This window comes from Salmo salar, chromosome ssa05, assembly GCF_905237065.1.
Source record: "Salmo salar chromosome ssa05, Ssal_v3.1, whole genome shotgun sequence".
Lineage (NCBI taxonomy): Eukaryota > Metazoa > Chordata > Actinopteri > Salmoniformes > Salmonidae > Salmo > Salmo salar.
Window position 1 is genome coordinate 10,270,061 of NC_059446.1, and position 18,381 is coordinate 10,288,441.

At 43.6% G+C, this 18,381-nt stretch overlaps 1 protein-coding gene and 1 long non-coding RNA gene across 2 annotated transcripts in view; one reads left to right on the forward strand and one right to left on the reverse strand.

The window, feature by feature from the left end:
* Positions 1 to 608: 608 nt before the first annotated feature.
* LOC106604223 (uncharacterized) lies at positions 609 to 8,578 on the reverse strand. The gene is made up of 3 exons (XR_001328630.2): positions 8,520 to 8,578; positions 1,850 to 1,996; positions 609 to 1,632 (listed from the first exon to the last, which is right to left on the reverse strand). It is a non-coding gene; the product is annotated as an uncharacterized lncRNA (long non-coding RNA).
* Positions 8,579 to 9,373: 795 nt separating this feature from the next.
* Positions 9,374 to 18,381, forward strand: part of LOC106604222 (BTB/POZ domain-containing protein KCTD16) — a 36,600-nt gene continuing 27,592 nt past the window's right edge. Inside the window, exon 1 of the mRNA XM_014198676.2 lies at positions 9,374 to 11,103. Within this exon, the coding sequence (XP_014054151.1) occupies positions 10,281 to 11,103 (823 nt within the window). The 5' untranslated portion in view covers positions 9,374 to 10,280. The remainder of the gene's footprint in view (positions 11,104 to 18,381) is intronic.

Genomic DNA, 18,381 nt, shown 5'->3' on the forward strand with positions numbered 1-18,381 from the left:
TCATGAAACATGGGACCAATACTTTTCATTTTGGGTTTATATTTTTTGTTCGGTATAGTATATCGAATCATAGGCTATGTACAAAACTTGATGAGGTATCTTCAGCCAGGTAAGATTAATACACAGGACAAAATTGGTCATTTTCAAGAATTATGTGAAAATAGATGTTTATGTCTGTTCCAAGAATTGGGATCTATAAGTCCTGGTTAAAACATGGCCACTGCATTTAACTTGGTTTGGAAAGTACATTTAAGACATAATATGAAGAGGTAAGAAGATATGTTTACACACTAGACCTATGTATCAATCAGAATATGTAGCTATCCAGCCCCATTTCAATGTACCAGCTCGTCCCATCCCGCCCCCTTTGAATGTACCAGCTCGTCCCATTTGAATGTACCAGCTTGTCCCATCCCATCCCATTTGAATGTACCAGCTTGTCCCATCCCGCCCCATTTGAATGTACCAGCTTGTCCCATCCGCCCCATTTGAATGTACCAGCTTGTCCCATCCCATCCCATTTGAATGTACCAGCTTGTCCCATCCCGCCCCATTTGAATGTACCAGCTTGTCCCATCCCATCCCATTTGAATGTACCAGCTTGTCCCATCCCATCCCATTTGAATGTACCAGCTTGTCCCATCCCATCCCATTCGAATGTACCAGCTTGTCCCATCCCGCCCCATTTGAATGTACCAGCTTGTCCCATCCCGCCCCATTTGAATGTACCAGCTTGTCCCATCCCATCCCATTTGAATGTACCAGCTTGTCCCATCCCGCCCCATTTGAATGTACCAGCTTGTCCCATCCCATCCATTTGAATGTACCAGCTTGTCCCATCCCATCCCATTTGAATGTACCAGCTTGTCCCATCCCGTCCCATTTGAATGTAACTACCATTAGTGATACAAGCATATGTATTTTTGTTTGGAGTGATTTTACAAGCCTCGTCCTTTACCTTGTTCTCACCTGCAGAAACATACACACGTCGCCAGTCCACAAGACGCAGCACTATGAGTAGGGCTGGAGGAGTAGTACATTGGCCTGGCTGTAAGCTGTGAAACATACACATTTTGTATCTGAAAGCAATCGATCTTGTGGGTTAAAACCCACATACATTTTCCAACAGGACTTGTACAAATGGGTTAGCCATCGAAATCTACCTACAACTCTTGATGAAATGAAAGTTGACAGCAAAATATTTTCAATGAATAATAGCTACAAAGGATGTCACTCTAGACCTAAACTCGTATGCGTTTTTCCTACAGTCACATACAATAGCCTACATGTTTTGCAGGATGCCAGCTTTTTGTTGTTGCATTGGACAAGGTCTAGCTGTCTGTTCCCAATGGTTTATCCCTAATGTTGATGCTTCATTACAGTCAATGTGACTTTGATGAGAGTTATTTAAGGAGTCATCCAGCCCTGATTATGATTCAGTGTTGTTGACAGTTGTTCGTGAGTCCTGGCTGAATACTCAAATCAACAATTAGTCCTCATTTAGACACACACACACACAGACAGATCTGTGCTCTATCATCACATTTTCATTATTCATTTGCATCTCAAATATGCATCTACATTGTTGTCATTGCAGCTCCAGTAACGACACCTTCACAGTCCAGTGCCAACCTACAAGAGAAAATATATTTTAGCTCCATTCCACAGTTCTGTAATGTAACAAGCATTTCGCTACACCCGTAATAACATCTGCTAAACATGTGTATGTGACAATTCAAATTTGATTTGATTTAATGCTCCATTTCCTACCAAACACCCCCCTCTACTGGCTGACATTGGTACTGTTCATAATGAATGGAATTGATTGAAACTGTAGCAAAGACCGTACAGAATGGAGATAGGCAGAACATGCTTCTCCAATAGAAATCCCCGATCACGCTCGTAGGCGATGTCATGGCGACGTTGGCTATCTAAGCTCATGCGCAGACACACGTCATCGGGTCCAACGGTTGTCTCGTGCCGAACTGCGCATGTGCTGTCAAAATCAAATCAAATGTTATTAGTCACATGCACCGAATACAACAGTGAAATGCTTACTTACAAACCCCTAACCAACAATGCAGTTTAAAAAAATATGGATAAGAATAAGAGAAAAGTAACAAGTAATTAAAGAGCAGCAGTACAAATATAACAATATATACAGGGGGGTGCCGGTACAGAATCAATGTGCGGGGGCACCGGTTAGTTGAGGTAGTATGTACATGTAGGTAGAGTTAATTAAAGTGACTATGCATAGATGACAACAGAGAGTGGCAGTGGTGTGGAGAGGAAGGGGGGCAATGCAAATAGTCTGGGTAGCCATTTGACTAGATGTTCAGGAGTCTTATGGCTTGGGGGTAGAAGCTGTTTAGAAGCATCTTGGACCTAGACATGGCGCTCCAGTACAGTCTATGACTATGGTGGCTGAAGTCTGACAATTTTTAGGGCCTTCCCCTGACACCGCCTGGTATAGAGGCCTGGTATAGAGGAAGCTTGACCCCAGTGATGTACTAAGCCGTTCGCACTACCCTCTGTAGTGCCTTGCAGTCAGAGGCTGAGCAGCTGCCATACCAGGCAGTGATGCAACCAGACAGGATGCTCTTGATGGTGCAGCTGTAGAACCTTTTGAGGATCTGAGGACCCATGACAAATCTTTTCAGTCTCCTAAGGGGGAATAGGTTTTGTCGTGCCCTCTTCACGACTGTCATGGTGTGCTTGGACCATGCAAGTTTGTTGGTGATGTGGACACCAAGGTACTTGAAGCTCTCAACCTGTTCCACTGCAGCCCCGTCGATGAGAATGGGGGCGTGCTCGGTCCTCTTTTTCCTGCAGTCCTCAATCATCTCCTTTGTCTTGATCACGTTGAGGGAGAAGTTGTTGTCCTGGCACCACACGGCCAGGTCTCTGACCTCCTCCTTATAGGCTGTCTCGTCGTTGTCGGTGATCAGGCCTACCACTGTTGTGTCATCGGCAAATTTAATGATGGTGTTGGAGTCGTGCCTGGCCGTGCAGTCATGACTGAACAGGGAGTACAGGAGGGGGCTGAGCACGCACCCCTGAGGGGCCCCTGTGTTGAGGATCAGCATGGCGGATGTGTTGTTACCTACCCTTACTACAAAACAAATGCACTCCTGCGATATAAAGGGTGCGTTCGTAAATTCACTCTGGCTATTGACTCCGATTTCAGAGCCCTCTCGTCGGAGTGTGCCAGAGCGCAGAGTAACTGATGCATTTTACAAATGCAATACCCAGTTGAATTTCACCGGTGTCAGTAAACGTCGGCAAAAAAACATAATTCAATTGTTGCCAGCAGCACAGTTACAACAGCAGCACAGTCACCAACAATCTGGATAACATGAAAAAAGCCTAACCAGCTCTGCTAGGGCGAGTAAAATGGTCAGAGTGAGGTGTTATCTCATTTGTGTCTGGAAGTAGCTAGCAAGCTAGACAATTTTACCAAGTTAGTGTGGGTGCTGGACTGCCGTTGTGAGGTCAGAGCACTCAGATCAACCCTACTCCTCGGCCAGAGCGTCCAGTGAACCTCTGAATGCGAAACGCTCTGAATTTACAAATGGACAATCTGACAACACTCAATTTAAGAATGCCCAGAGTGCACTCCGAGCGCACTCTGGCACTCCAGAGTGAATTTACGAACACACCCAAAGTTGTTTTAGTTGAAAATGAAAACGTGTCAGTTTGTCACTTTCGCAAGGTTGGAGTAACATGAACAAAAATATAAACTTAACATGCAACAATTTCAAAGATTTTACTGTGTTACAGTTCCGATAAGGAAATCAGTCAATTCAAATAAATAAATTAGGCCCTAATCAATGGATTTCACATGACTGGGCAGGGGTGCAGCCACCCACTGGGGAGCCAGGCCCAGCCAATCAGAATTAGTTTTTCCCTACAAAAGGGATTTATTACAAACAGAAATACTCCCCAGTACCCTCCCCTCCCCCCATGAAATATGGGAAAAACTATTTCTAGGTTGCATTTATATTTTGGTTCAGTGTAGGTGGCACCTTTTAGATTTGGAGAAGATTTTAAACCTAAGGAATACATTTTTCACTTCTCTCATTGACTTCTCAAAACCCAAACTCCGGCTTGGTCTGCTTGGTTTATTTTGCAAGCGTTCCCAGAAGTCTCATGATGTTGCGCATCTGGGTTTAGAAGTTCTATGACTGTTGCCTACACTGCTCTTTGACAAATAATCTCAGCACACAGCTACCCATGGTCACAAGCCATTCATTCATTCATTCATTCATTCATTCATTCATTCATTCATTCATTCATTCATTCATTCATTCATCTCAAGCAGTCATTGTGCTTGACACAATGCATCACTGTTGGACAAGATCTAATAATATGAGACCCATTAGCAGTGACAGTTGAATAATTGAAGCCATAGCCTAATTTGATTCCATCGTAGGCTTTTTGGGAAAGCAAGTATTTATAATTGGTGTAAACAATACCTGGGTGAAAACAAAAAAACCCACACAGTCATTAAAAAACATGGAATCTCTCTCTTCCAAACAGGGAAGAATGGTAGCAGATATTTCACATTGGCTTCCTGGGGAGCAATGTGAACCAATGATGCCTCATCACCAAAGAGGAAGGATATTACATTACATGTAGTTTACTAGTCTAATTTTAAACTGCAAAGGAAAAAAAAAATCAATTTAATTTCTCAAGATATGCAGATTCACATAAATACCTCTCTCTCTCTCTCTCTCGTGATGAAATGAGTGGATGAGTAGCGTGCAAGAGAAGATAATTTAGGTCAGTGTAATGCTGTGCTGTGTGGATAGAGATAATTTAGGTCAGTGTAATGCTGTGCTGTGTGGATAGAGATAATTTAGGTCAGTGTAATGCTGTGCTGTGTGGATAGAGATAATTTAGGTCAGTGTAATGCTGTGCTGTGTGGATAGAGATAATTTAGGTCAGTGTAATGCTGTGCTGTGTGGATAGAGATCATTTAGGTCAGTGTAATGCTGTGCTGTGTGGATAGAGATAATTTAGGTTAGTGTAATGCTGTGCTGTGTGGATAGAGATAATTTAGGTCAGTGTAGTGCTGTACTGTGTGGATAGAGATAATAACCCATATAGCCAGCGACTGAAGTGTTTGGACTTCAGCATGCCTGTTTGGCCCTGTCCGGGGGCATCATTGGATGGGGCCACAGTGTCTCCTGACCCCTTCTGTCTCAGCCTCCAGTATTTATGCTGCAGTAGTTTATGTGTCGGGGGGCTAGGGTCAGTCTGTTATATCTGGAGTATTTCTCCTGTCTTATCTGGTGTCCTGTGTGAATTTAAGTATGCTCTCTCTAATTCTCTCTTTCTTTCTTTCTCTCTCTCTCTCTCGGAGGACCTGAGCCCTAGGACCATGCCTCAGGACTACCTGGCATGATGACTTCTTGCTGTCCCCAGTCCACCTGGCCGTGCTGCTGCTCCAGTTTCAACTGTTCTGCCTGCGGCTATGGAACCCTGACCTGTTCACCGGACGTGTTACCTGTCCCAGACCTACTGTTTTCAACTCTCTACAGACAGCAGGAGCGGTAGAGATACTCTCAATGATTGGCTATGAAAAGCCAACTGACATTTACTCCTGAGGTGCTGACCTGTTGCACCCTCGACAACTACTGTGATTATTATTATTTGACAATGCTGGTCATTTATGAACATTTGAACATCTTGGCCATGTTCTGTTATAATCTCCACCCGGCACAGCCAGAAGAGGACTGGCCACCCCTCATAGCCTGGTTCCTCTCTAGGTTTCTTCCTAGGTTTTGGCCTTTCTAGGGAATTTTTCCTAGCCACCGTGCTTCTACACCTGCATTGCTTGCTGTTTGGGGTTTTAGGCTGGGTTTCTGTACAGCACTTTGAGATATCAGCTGATGTAAGAAGGGCTATATAAATACATTTGATTTGATATTATTGCCTAGATAATATGAGAAAGACTGCCAGGCTGCTACACTGCCTTACCAACACACCACCAAGACTCAGCTGCCAGGCTGCTACACTGCCTTACCAACTCACCACCAAGACTCAGCTGCCAGGCTGCTACACTGCCTTACCAACTCACCACCAAGACTCAGCTGCCAGGCTGCTACACTGCCTTACCAACTCACCACCAAGACTCAGCTGCCAGGCTGCTACACTGCCTTACCAACTCACCACCAAGACTCAGCTGCCAGGCTGCTACACTGCCTTACCAACTCACCACCAAGACTCAGCTTTCAATTTAGAGAGGAGCTAAGAGGAGATAAGAGATTAGATGAGATAGTAGAGATACTGTCAATAACCTTAGATGTGATTTGTCTTAGCGATACAGGGTCTGGAATTGAAGTGAATCCACCAAAGCAATATTTTTACGTTTATGTACTTATTCAAATATGTCTGACATATTTGTTAGTTTAAGGATGAAATGTTTTGTACATTGTTTTTAACCACATTTCTTACCACTTCTTTGTTTGGAGGGCATTGTTGGCTTTTCCAGTCAGTTAGATTTAACCACAGATTTCAACAACAAGAGCTCTCAAATATTCCAAATGATAAAGTTGATGGAGCTTCTAGAATGTCTTACATCACTCTCAGCTGGAGACTCATATTGTCTTAGATTATTCATGCTGAACTGGCATGAAATTCAACCCCTCCTAAAAATCAGAAACTGGTAGAGTTGCACTAACAGGGAGGGAGGGAGGGAGAGAAAGGGGGAGAGAGAGAGAGAGGGAGAAAGATTACTATAAACATTAAAGTATAGCAGTGTGTTTGTTTGTACAGGAACAGCTTGGTTTAAAAACAGGAACTAAGGACTCTCTACGGAGGATTAATGGCATCTGTTGTTGTCATTAGTCAGCAGTCCAACTCACTCTGAAATGTTTCATCCATTTGGATGTTTGTTTCCAAATACATTATGAAATGGGTTGAATAAACACAACAAAATAGCCTACACTCACCCACATGTTGCCCAAGCCGAAGCCACAACAACACACAACAGCCATTTTCTACATGGGAAATGAAAATCTCACATTAAAAGAAAAAAAAAGCTTGCTGAAAGAATCAGCAACAGCAGTGGCACACAGTTTTCAATCCCTTCTGTTTGAATCCCACTCACTGAAGCTGCTCCCACCCTCCCCCCATGCGGCTGCTTAGCAACCCCTCTCCAGCACAATGCAGTGAATTATCATGTAGGGTAAAGCATGACCAGTGTTGGCTTCTTACATCCCAGAATCACCTTTATTCACCAAATACATTTGAATGTACAGTAATTTGACTTGGTGAAATTATCCACCAGTCAGGGAGAAAATCTCTCCACACTGACTCAAACAACCAATGTCCTATCAGAGAGACCAGGGATGAAGAGTTTATATTACTTCAAAAGATTTAACAGCTTTCACTGCTTTTTTCTATTGATCTACTGAAGAGAATACAGGCCTACTAAAGAGAATACAGGCCTACTAAAGAGAATACAGGCCTACTAAAGAGAATACAGGCCTACTAAAGAGATTACAGGCCTACTAAAGAGATTACAGGCCTACTAAAGAGAATACAGGGCTACTAAAGAGAATACAGGCCTACTAAAGAGAATACAGGCCTACTAAAGAGAATACAGGCCTACTAAAGAGAATACAGGCCTACTAAAGAGAATACAGGCCTACTAAAGAGAATACAGGCCTACTAAAGAGAATACAGGCCTACTAAAGAGAATACAGGCCTACTAAAGAGAATACAGGCCTACTAAAGAGAATACAGGCCTACTAAAGAGAATACAGGCATACTAAAGAGAATACAGGCCTACTAAAGAGAATACAGGCATACTAAAGAGAATACAGGCCTACTAAAGAGAATACAGGCCTACTAAAGAGAATACAGGCATACTAAAGAGAATACAGGCCTACTAAAGAGAATACAGGCCTACTAAAGAATACAGGCCTACTAAAGAGAATACAGGCATACTAAAGAGAATACAGGCCTACTAAAGAGAATACAGGCATACTAAAGAGATTACAGGCCTACTAAAGAGTACAGGCATACTAAAGAGAATACAGGCCTACTAAAGAGTACAGGCATACTAAAGAGAATACAGGCCTACTAAAGAGAATACAGGCCTACTAAAGAGAATACAGGCCTACTAAAGAGAATACAGGCCTACTAAAGAGTACAGGCCTACTAAAGAGAATACAGGCCTACTAAAGAGTACAGGCCTACTAAAGAATACAGGCCTACTAAAGAGAATACAGGCCTACTAAAGAGAATACAGGCCTACTAAAGAATACAGGCCTACTAAAGAATACAGGCCAACTAAAGAATACAGGCCTACTAAAGAGTACAGGCCTACTAAAGACTAAAAAACCAAGAGCATAGGCTACTATTTACAAGCATATGACTATATACGACTGAGAAACAATTGCCCATACAAGCCGTCCTTAAAAGAACAAACAAGATAATATGTTAACGTGCATTGCAATATAGGAGCTATTTAAAGATAGTTACTGTAACAAGTAGGCCTAAGTACTCACTCATGGCCACCATCATGGATTGTAAGCCAACGCATGCGCAGCCAATGGGCTACTCACTTATTCCAGTAGAGCACAACAGTATGAGTCAAAAGAACCTTATAAAACCTAGCGGTCAAACAGGGAAATGGTTCCAATCGGTTTTCCACTATTCATTTTTAGGGGATTTTAGAAACACATAAAATAAGGGCTGTGTTTCATGTATTCTTACCCTGGCGTGATGTTTTGATAACCATGTAAATCTCTCCAGGACAAGGTGATGTTTATCAATATATTCGCATACCCCCCCCCCCCCCAAAAAAATTAAATTCTAATTAGCTGCTAATGTGACTATCATAAAGAATGTCAAATGCCATGATGAGACTGAAGAATCGAGGCAAAGGTAAGAATCTCTAGATTAACTATCTAATGTTAGCTACATTTAGTAATTAATAAATTGGCTACATTTCTTAACATTTACAATTCTGTGAACTGTCTTGTGCAAGTTTCAAATGGACACAATACCTGTTAGCAAAGCTTGCAGGGATTTGTAGTTTTGCATGATGTCTACTTTGATGCTAATTAACATTTTCGAATCTGAGAGTAAATAGAGACAAATATATTGATAAAAATCACCTTGTCCGAGAGAGATTTACATGGTTATCAAAACGTAACGCCAGGGTAAGAATACATGAAACACAGCCCTTATTTTATGTGTTTTAAAAAAAATTCAATTTATGGGGGCAAACGATTGGAACCATTTCTCTGTTTGACCTCTAGGTTTTATGGGTATTATGACATCTCCACTGAGGGGTTCTATGGCCACTTGCAGCCGAACGGTACCTTTCCACGGTGTTGAAGTGACGCCCACTCACCCAGTCCAATCACTGTTCCATAGCGCAGCATAACCTCGCAGCTTGAAATAGCTGGTGATAGACAATGAAGACATTATTCATCAGCATAGATAAATCATGGGAAGCAACAAAACGGATAGTGGGGTTATTTAGTTTTTGCTAATTATATCATACACGTTTTTTAATTAGTCACCTGATATGTTTCAGCATATGGAAATCCCCAAATTAAATTCAAACTCAAATGTTATTATAGCCTATTAGGCTACTTTGCAGAGTGTTAATATATTTTCTATGGAATGTCATTCAGAATGTAGGCTACGCTACGTCGCACGTTTTCAAAAAATAATTTCCCTTTAAGATGATGATGTAAGACGTTACTTCCCATTATGTTTTTTTCCACGCACCGCTGGAAAAACATAATCGTAACCGTTTTCACTCCAGTGCCAGCCTGAGCGTTATTTCTGCTCTCTTCTCTGCACAGCAGTTTGGAGACGTGGAGATGGGAGCGCGCTGCACCGGCGTCCGGATTCCATCTTCACTTTCAGAAAAGAACAGCACGCGCACGGCAATTTCAGCACCGTCTCTGTGGACAGCGAACGTGCCATTGATTCTGGCAGATAAAGTTACACTGGATTGTTAAAAAACAAGGACAGGAGCTTGCCTTGCTGAATCAAAGAAGTTGGACATTTTTATCCAGAACGGAGTGAAGTGCAGAGGTGATCAATTATATTTTCGATTGATTATGGAATAATGGTGATTTCACTGTAGGATTATATTAATGGACTCACAGCAATGGATGTGTGTAAAAATATGCGTGCACTGCATGTGGTGACCGATTTAATTCAATAGAAGACATGCACATTCCATCCCATATAGATTGAAAACTTTTTGGGAACATCTGCGCGCCGCACCTTGACCGGGATTTGGTTTTATGCATGAACTAAAAATGGCACTGAGTGAGAATTGTAAAACCCAGCCGGCTAAAGAAACAGGGTCCGTGCAAAACCCGCCGTCTGATGTTATTGAACTAAACGTAGGAGGACAAGTATACTATACTCGTCTACATACTTTAACAAGCATCCCCAATTCTTTACTGGGACGGTTATTCTCCACCAAGAAGGGGTCCTCGTCGAACGACTTGGCGCGGGACCTCAGGGGACGTTATTTTATCGACAGAGATGGTTTTCTGTTCAGATATGTATTGGATTATTTGAGAGATAAGCAGGTCGTCCTACCCGATCACTTCCCGGAGAAAGGAAGGTTAAAACGGGAAGCAGAATACTTTGAACTGCCCAAACTGGTCAAACTGTTGGCGTCCGAGGAATCTAAACATTTTCAGGACGACCCGTTTCACAGTGATTTCGACGACGCGTCGCTCAGCAGCGACCAGAGGATATATTCCTCATACTCTCTGGACGGGAGATATGGATACATAACCGTCGGTTTCAAAGGCACGTGCGCGATTGACCCCAAATCCAAAAAAGTAGTACCCAGAATCTTCATCAGCGGAAGGATCGGCCTCGCCAAAGAGGTGTTTGGAAACACCCTGAATGAGAGCCTAGACGCAGACCGGGCTGGGGACAGGTACACCTCCCGGTTCTTCCTCCGGTTCTGTCACCTGGAGCGGGCCTTTGACATGCTGTCAGAGAGCGGGTTCCACATCGTTGCCTGTAACTCGTTGCTCACCGCCTCTTCCATCAGCCATTACGCACCTGAGAAAGTATGGTCCAATTTCACGCAGTACGTCTTCTACCGTAAGTGATAGCTTATTTCTCACATAAAACACTCAAAACCTTATTTAATAGTGTCGTTTAGGTTAGACCACCTGGTTGACGCCATGTCACAATAGATTGTTTAAGTGGATTATTTAGGTTAGGCCACCTGGTTGATGCCATGTCACAATAGATTGTTTAAGTGGATTTAGTAAAGAGAATAGTGAAGTAGGTTATACTATGGATGTCTGATAGACTCACTAGGAGAGATATAGGTTGGATTAGGCCTATATGGTTCCCTTTGCTATCATTCCTGCACCTTGTTTAAAATAGCTTTTAAAGTTTGATTATATACACTGAGTGTACAGAACATTAGGAACACCTTCCTAATATTGAGTTGCACCCCGTTTTGCTCTCAGAACAGCCTCAATTCATCGGGTCATGGACTCTACAAGGTGTCAAAAGCGTTCCACAGGGATCCTGGCCCATGTTGACTCCAATGCTTCCCACAGTTGTGTCAAATTGGCTGGTAGTGGATCTATACTACGAATAGCTGGCTCCATCTCATCCCACAACCACTCAGTTGTATTGCGATCTGATGACTGGGCAGGCCACTGCAGTATGTGTTCATGGAACTATTCCTGGACAATCCTAGCCTTGTGGCATGGAGCTTTATCCTGCTGAAAATAATCATCTATTTGCAGATGGATACACTGTTGCCATGAAGGGATGCATCTGATTGGCAATGATGTTCAGATATGTGGCATTCAAACGTTGCTCCATTTTTCTTATCAAGGGGCCCAATATGTGCCATGAAAACACACCCCACACCATCCTGTAATGTTGACACATGGCAGATGCATGTGTTTTTCTCCGTACCCTAGTCCTCCCCATCAGCGTGAAACAGCAGGGACCGGGATTCATCAGAACAGTAAATGTTTCTCAAATGATAAAATGTTCGTTCCTTAGCCCACTTTAACCGTATTTTCTAGAATTTTGCTGAAAGAAGTGGAGCTCTGTAAGGTCGTGGGCTGCCAAGCCCCGTTCGTGTCAGTGTACGACGAGTTGTGCATTCTTTTATGGGTCTTTGTGCACCAATGTTGTACTGGACTGTCAGTTGACTAATTGTAGACAGTCTGCTGCTCTGCACAATTCGTGCCACCCTCCTAAGTCCTCTTTTATCAATGAACCATTTTCGACCACTGGCCAGCTGTTGGCTGTATGTCCTATGGGTGGAAGAACATTCTGGATACACACAGGAAACTTTTGAGCGTGAAAAACCCAGCAGCGTTGCAGTTCTTGACACAAACCGGTGCGCCTGACACCGACTACCATACCCCCCGTTCAAAGGCTCCTCCTATATGTTTCGCCATCTTGAATGGCACACATACACAATCCATGTCTCAATTGCTTCAAGGCTTAAAAATCCTTCTTTAACCCGTCTCCTCCCCTTCATCTACACTGATTGAAGTGGATTTAACAAGTGACATCAATAAGGGATCATAGCTTTCACCTGGATTCACCTGGTCAGTCTGTCATGGAAAGAGCAGGTGTTCTTAATGTTTTGTACACTCAGTGTAAGTGCACTATGTTATACTGGGATGTAACCAATCAGAGATCAATCCCCAGCCGCCTGCATGAGGGAAGAAGACTTAGAACACTGATTTAAAGCACCAGGCATCACTTCAAGTCTCAGGCAAGGTACAGAGCACGCAAGCCTATTCTACAAACCTCTGATTTAAAGCACCAGGCATCGCTTCAAGTTTCAGGCAAGGTACAGACCACGCAAGCCTATTCTACAAACCTCTGATTTAAAGCACCAGGCATCGCTTCAAGTTTCAGGCAAGGTACAGACCACGCAAGCCTATTCTACAAACCTCTGATTTAAAGCACCAGGCATCGCTTCAAGTTTCAGGCAAGGTACAGACCACGCAAGCCTATTCTACAAACCTCTGATTTAAAGCACCAGGCATCGCTTCAAGTTTCAGGCAAGGTACAGACCACGCAAGCCTATTCTACAAACCTCCTCTGCCACACACACACAGACATCATTTCACATCCTTTCCCTACTTGGTCTTAGCCAGACATTTGTGCCGTTTAGCTGAAGGAGGAAAGACAGTTTGGCCACTAACGACTGACTACCTACCTTCATTAGTAACTAATTTGGCTCATCCCTCGCTTTCTCTCTCCTCATCCCTCGCTTTCACCTGCGGAGAGAGGAGGGAGATGTTGCACCATATGGCCAATTAAAATACACCTTGTTCGCCATTCCAAATGGTTCCCCTCGGATTCCTGAATGAGATTCAGTTGGCAGGTCAAGCTTGGGGGTTGGGGGGCTTTAAGGAGGTGGAGTAACCGCAGCAAAGGATAACACATGGTTGGCTAATGATTTGCCTATGGAGTCGTTAATATAATACTAATATAATAGGTGGGTGGAGATTGGGAACACGGTGTGGGTGATCACTGATGTCCTCTATCCTCATTGACAGGCGCTTCTCCTGGACAGAGACAGATAGAGACAGACCGACAGAGACAGACAGAGAGACAGACCGACAGAGACAGACAGAGACAGAGACAGACAGACAGAGACAGAGACAGACAGACAGAGACAGAGATAGACCGACAGAGACAGACAGAGACAGACAGAGACAGACAGAGACAGACAGACAGAGACAGACAGACAGAGACAGACAGAGACAGAGAGACAGAGAACAGCGGTCTACCTCTCTCTCTTCCTCTCCCTCTGTCCAGGAAAAGGAGACTGAGAAGGAAATGGATGAGGCAGAATGATGAAGACTAGGTCAAAAGAGAGAGAGAGGTAGAGAGAGAGAGAGAGAGAAAAACACTGAGGAAGAACACTAGCGAGGGAGTGAGATGTTTCAGTCTTTGATTCTAATAAGGACTCTGGTGAACAGGATTTATAGATGAAAAGGACCAGTTACTACTGAAGTTAATATAACAAAACAAACCGTATGTGTAAGCAGACAGAACACAGCACACTGATTGGAGCTCCCAGAGTGTTCTGACAGAACACAACACACTGATTGGAGCTCCCAGAGTGTTCTGACAGAACACAGCACACTGATTGGAGCTCCCAGAGTGTTCTGACAGAACACAGCACACTGATTGGAGCTCCCAGAGTGTTCTGACAGAACACAGCACACTGATTGGAGCTCCCAGAGTGTTCTGACAGAACACAGCACACTGATTGGAGCTCCCAGAGTGTTCTGACAGAACACAGCACACTGATTGGAGCTCCCAGAGTGTTCTGACAGAACACAACACACTGATTGGAGCTCCCAGAGTGTTCTGACAGAACACAGCACACTGATTGGAGCTCCCAGAGTGTTCTGACAGAACACAGCACACTGATTGGAGCTCCAGAGTGTTCTGACAGAACACAGCACACTGATTGGAGCTCCAGAGTGTTCTGACAGAACACAGCACACTGATTGGAGCTCCAGAGTGTTCTGACAGAACACAACACACTGATTGGAGCTCCCAGAGTGTTCTGACAGAACACAGCACACTGATTGGAGCTCCAGAGTGTTCTGACAGAACACAGCACACTGATTGGAGCTCCAGAGTGTTCTGACAGAACACAGCACACTGATTGGAGCTCCAGAGTGTTCTGACAGAACACAGCACACTGATTGGAGCTCCCAGAGTGTTCTGATTCATGCTGTTTGTTAGTGAGACTATATTCTGAAGGTGTGTCCCACATTCACAACAGCCCTCTCTCTGTCTGGCTCTCTCTCTTGCTCTCTCTCTCTCTGTCTCTTTCTCTTTGCCTCAAACTTCTCTCTCTGTTTCTTTCCCCTGAGTCCCCTCTCCTCTTCCTCCTATTTCCTCTCTCTTTCAGTCTCATCTCGCTCTCTCTCTCTCTCTGTTTACTTTCCTCTCCTTCTCTCCTCTCTGTCTCTCTTAACCTCTCCCTCTAACCCATGTTCTTCTCCCTCTCCCTGGCTCCAGAGTAGTTGGTTTAATTCGAGAAGGAAAATAAAGTAAGAGACAAAGAGAGTGCATTGTGCAGTCCTGTGCTGCTGGTCCCTATAGTTCTTTTACAGACTCCTCTTAGCATCTGTGTTGGACTACAACTCCCAACAGACACCAGAGCCTACATTAGCATATGGATGGGTTGACTTCATTTTCCAGCAGGCACCAGAACAGCTGTTTTACCTATTTACTTTACTTCCTGGTCTGAGTGATTGATAATGACTCATCTGTGGTGAGTCTGACAGTCGTAAGATTCAGTCCCTTGTTAACCCTAACCCCTGGTTACGAAAAGGCATTGCTGTTCTGTCAATGATTATCATCATGTTGTCCCAAATGGCACCCTGTTCCCTTTATAGTGCACTACTTTTGACCATGGCTGATAGGGCTTTAGTGCCATTAGGCTGCAATTTGGGACGCATGCTCAGTTTATCTTTTGTTCAGAGCATTACAAAAGGGTGAACACAGCGGCAGGCAGCGGCATACACTGAGACATTCGGTATGGATGAGTTCTCACACTAAGACATTAGGTATGGATGAGGACTCACACTGAGACATTCAGTATGGATGAGTTCTCACACTAAGACATTAGGTATGGATGAGGTCTCACACTGAGACATTAGGTATGGATGAGGTCTCACACTGAGACATTAGGTATGGATGAGGTCTCACACTGAGACATTAGGTATGGATGAGGTCTCACACTGAGACATTAGGTATGGATGAGGTCTCACACTGAGACATTAGGTATGGATGAGGTCTCACACTGAGACATTAGGTATGGATGAGGTCTCACACTGAGACATTAGGTATGGATGAGGTCTCACACTGAGACATTAGGTATGGATGAGGTCTCACACTGAGACATTAGGTATGGATGAGGTCTCACACTGAGACATTCAGTATGGATGAGTTCTCACACTGAGACATTAGGTATGGATGAGGTCTCACACTGAGACATTAGGTATGGATGAGGTCTCACACTGAGACATTAGGTATGGATGAGGTCTCACACTGAGACATTCAGTATGGATGAGGACTCACACAGACATTCAGTATGGATGAGGACTCACACAGACATTCAGTATGGATGAGGTCTCACACAGACATTCAGTATGGATGAGGTCTCACACTAAGACATTCGGTATGGATGAGATCACACGCACATTCATTTACACTACCTTTCAAAAGTTTGGGGTCACTTAGAAATGTCCTTGTTTTCCATGAAAACATACATGAAATGAGTTGCAAAATGAATAGGAACTATAGTCTTGACATTGACAAGGTTATATCCTCTGTCCAGTGTCTGTGTTATTATTCCCATCTTAATCTTTTCTTTTTATTGGCCAGTCTGAGATATGGCTTTTTCTTTGCAGCTCTGCCTAGAAGGCCAGCATCCCGCAGTTGTCTCGTCACTGATGACGTTGAGACTGGTGTTTTGCGGGTACTATTTAATGAAGCTGCCAGTTGAGGACTTGTGAGACGTCTGTTTCTCAAACTAGACACTCTAATGTACTTGTCCTCTTGCTCAGTTGTGCACCGGGGCCTCCCACTCCTCTTTCTATTCTGGTTAGAACCAGTTTGCGCTGTTCTGTGAGGAGAGTAGTACACAGCGTTGTACGATATCTTCAGTTTCTTGGCAATTTCTTGCATGCAACAGCCTTCATTTCTCAGAACAAGAATAGACTGACGAGTTTCAGAAGAAAGTTATTTGTTTCTGGCCATTTTGAGCCTGTAAATCGAACCCACAAATGCTGATGCTCCAGATACTTAGTCTAAAGAAGGCCAGTTGTATTGCTTCTTTAATCAGAACAACAGCTTTCAGCTGTGCTAACAATTGCAAAAGGGTTTTCTAATGATCAATTAGCCTTTTAAAATGATAAACTTGGATTAGCTAACACAACGTGCCATTGGAACACAGGAGTGATGGTTGCTGATAATGGGCCTCTGTACACCTATGTAGATATTCAATTTTTTTTTTTAAATCAGCCGTTTCCAGCTATAATAGTCATTTACAACATTAACAATGTCTACACTGTATTTCTGATCAATTTGATGTTATTTTAATGGACAAAAAAAATTGAAAAACAAGGACATTTCTAAGTGACCCCAAACTTTTGAACGGTAGTGTATATATGGACCTCGCTTTGTGCACCGGGGCATTGTCATGGTGGAACAGGAAAGGGCCTTCCCCAAACTGTTGCCACAAATTTGGAAGCACAGAATCATCTAGAATGTCATTGTATGCTGTAGCGTTAAGATTTCCCTTCACTGGAACTAAGGGGCCCGATCCATGAAAAACAGCCCCAGACCATTATTCCTCCTCCACCAAACTTTACAGTTGACACTATGCATTCGGGCAGGTAGTATTCTCCTGGCATGCGCCAAACCCAGATTCGTCTGTCAAACTGCCAGATGGTGAAGCGTGATTCATCACTCCAGAGAACACGTTTCCACTGCTCCAGAGTCCAATGACAGCGAGCTTTACACCACTCCAGCCGAAGCTTGGCATTGCGCATGGTGATCTTAGGCTTGTGTGCGGCTGCTCGGCCATGGAAACCCATTTCATGAAGCTTCCGACAAACTGTTCATGTGCTGACGTTGCTTCCAGAGGCAGTTTGGAACTCAGTAGTGAGTGTTGTAACCAAGGACAGATCATTTTTATGCGCTATACACTTCAGCACTCAGCGGTCCCGTTCTGTGAGCTTGTGCGGTCTACCACTTCACGGCTGAGCAGTTATTGCTCCTAGACGTGTCCACTTCATAATAACAGCACTTACAGTTGACTTGTTAGAGAGGTGGCATCCTATGACGGTGCCACATTGAAAGTCCCTGAGCTCTTCAGTACAGGCCATTCTACTGCCAATGTGCCTCTTTGGAGATTGCATGGCTATGTGCTTGATTTTATACAGCTGTCAGCAACGGGTGTGGCTGAAATAGCCGAATCCACTCATTTGAAGGGGTGTCCACATGCTTTTGCCCATGTAGTGTATGAGCATATTTGCTAAAAGTAGAGATGTAGGTTGTTAATTTTAATGGGGACTTTAGGTCTTAGATTAAGGAGACAGAGTATGTCTAATCATCTCAGGCGAAGGCTAGAATGTTTTCCAAAAGCAGAACAAAATATTACCCTGTAAGTCTCGTAATGATACACTGGAAGGCTTCCACATCATTATCAAGACTTCCACATCATTATCAAGACTTCCACATCATTATCAAGACTTCCACATCACTATCAAGACTTCCACATCACTATCAAGACTTCCACATCATTATCAAGACTTCCACATCACTATCAAGACTTCCACATCATTATCAAGACTTCCA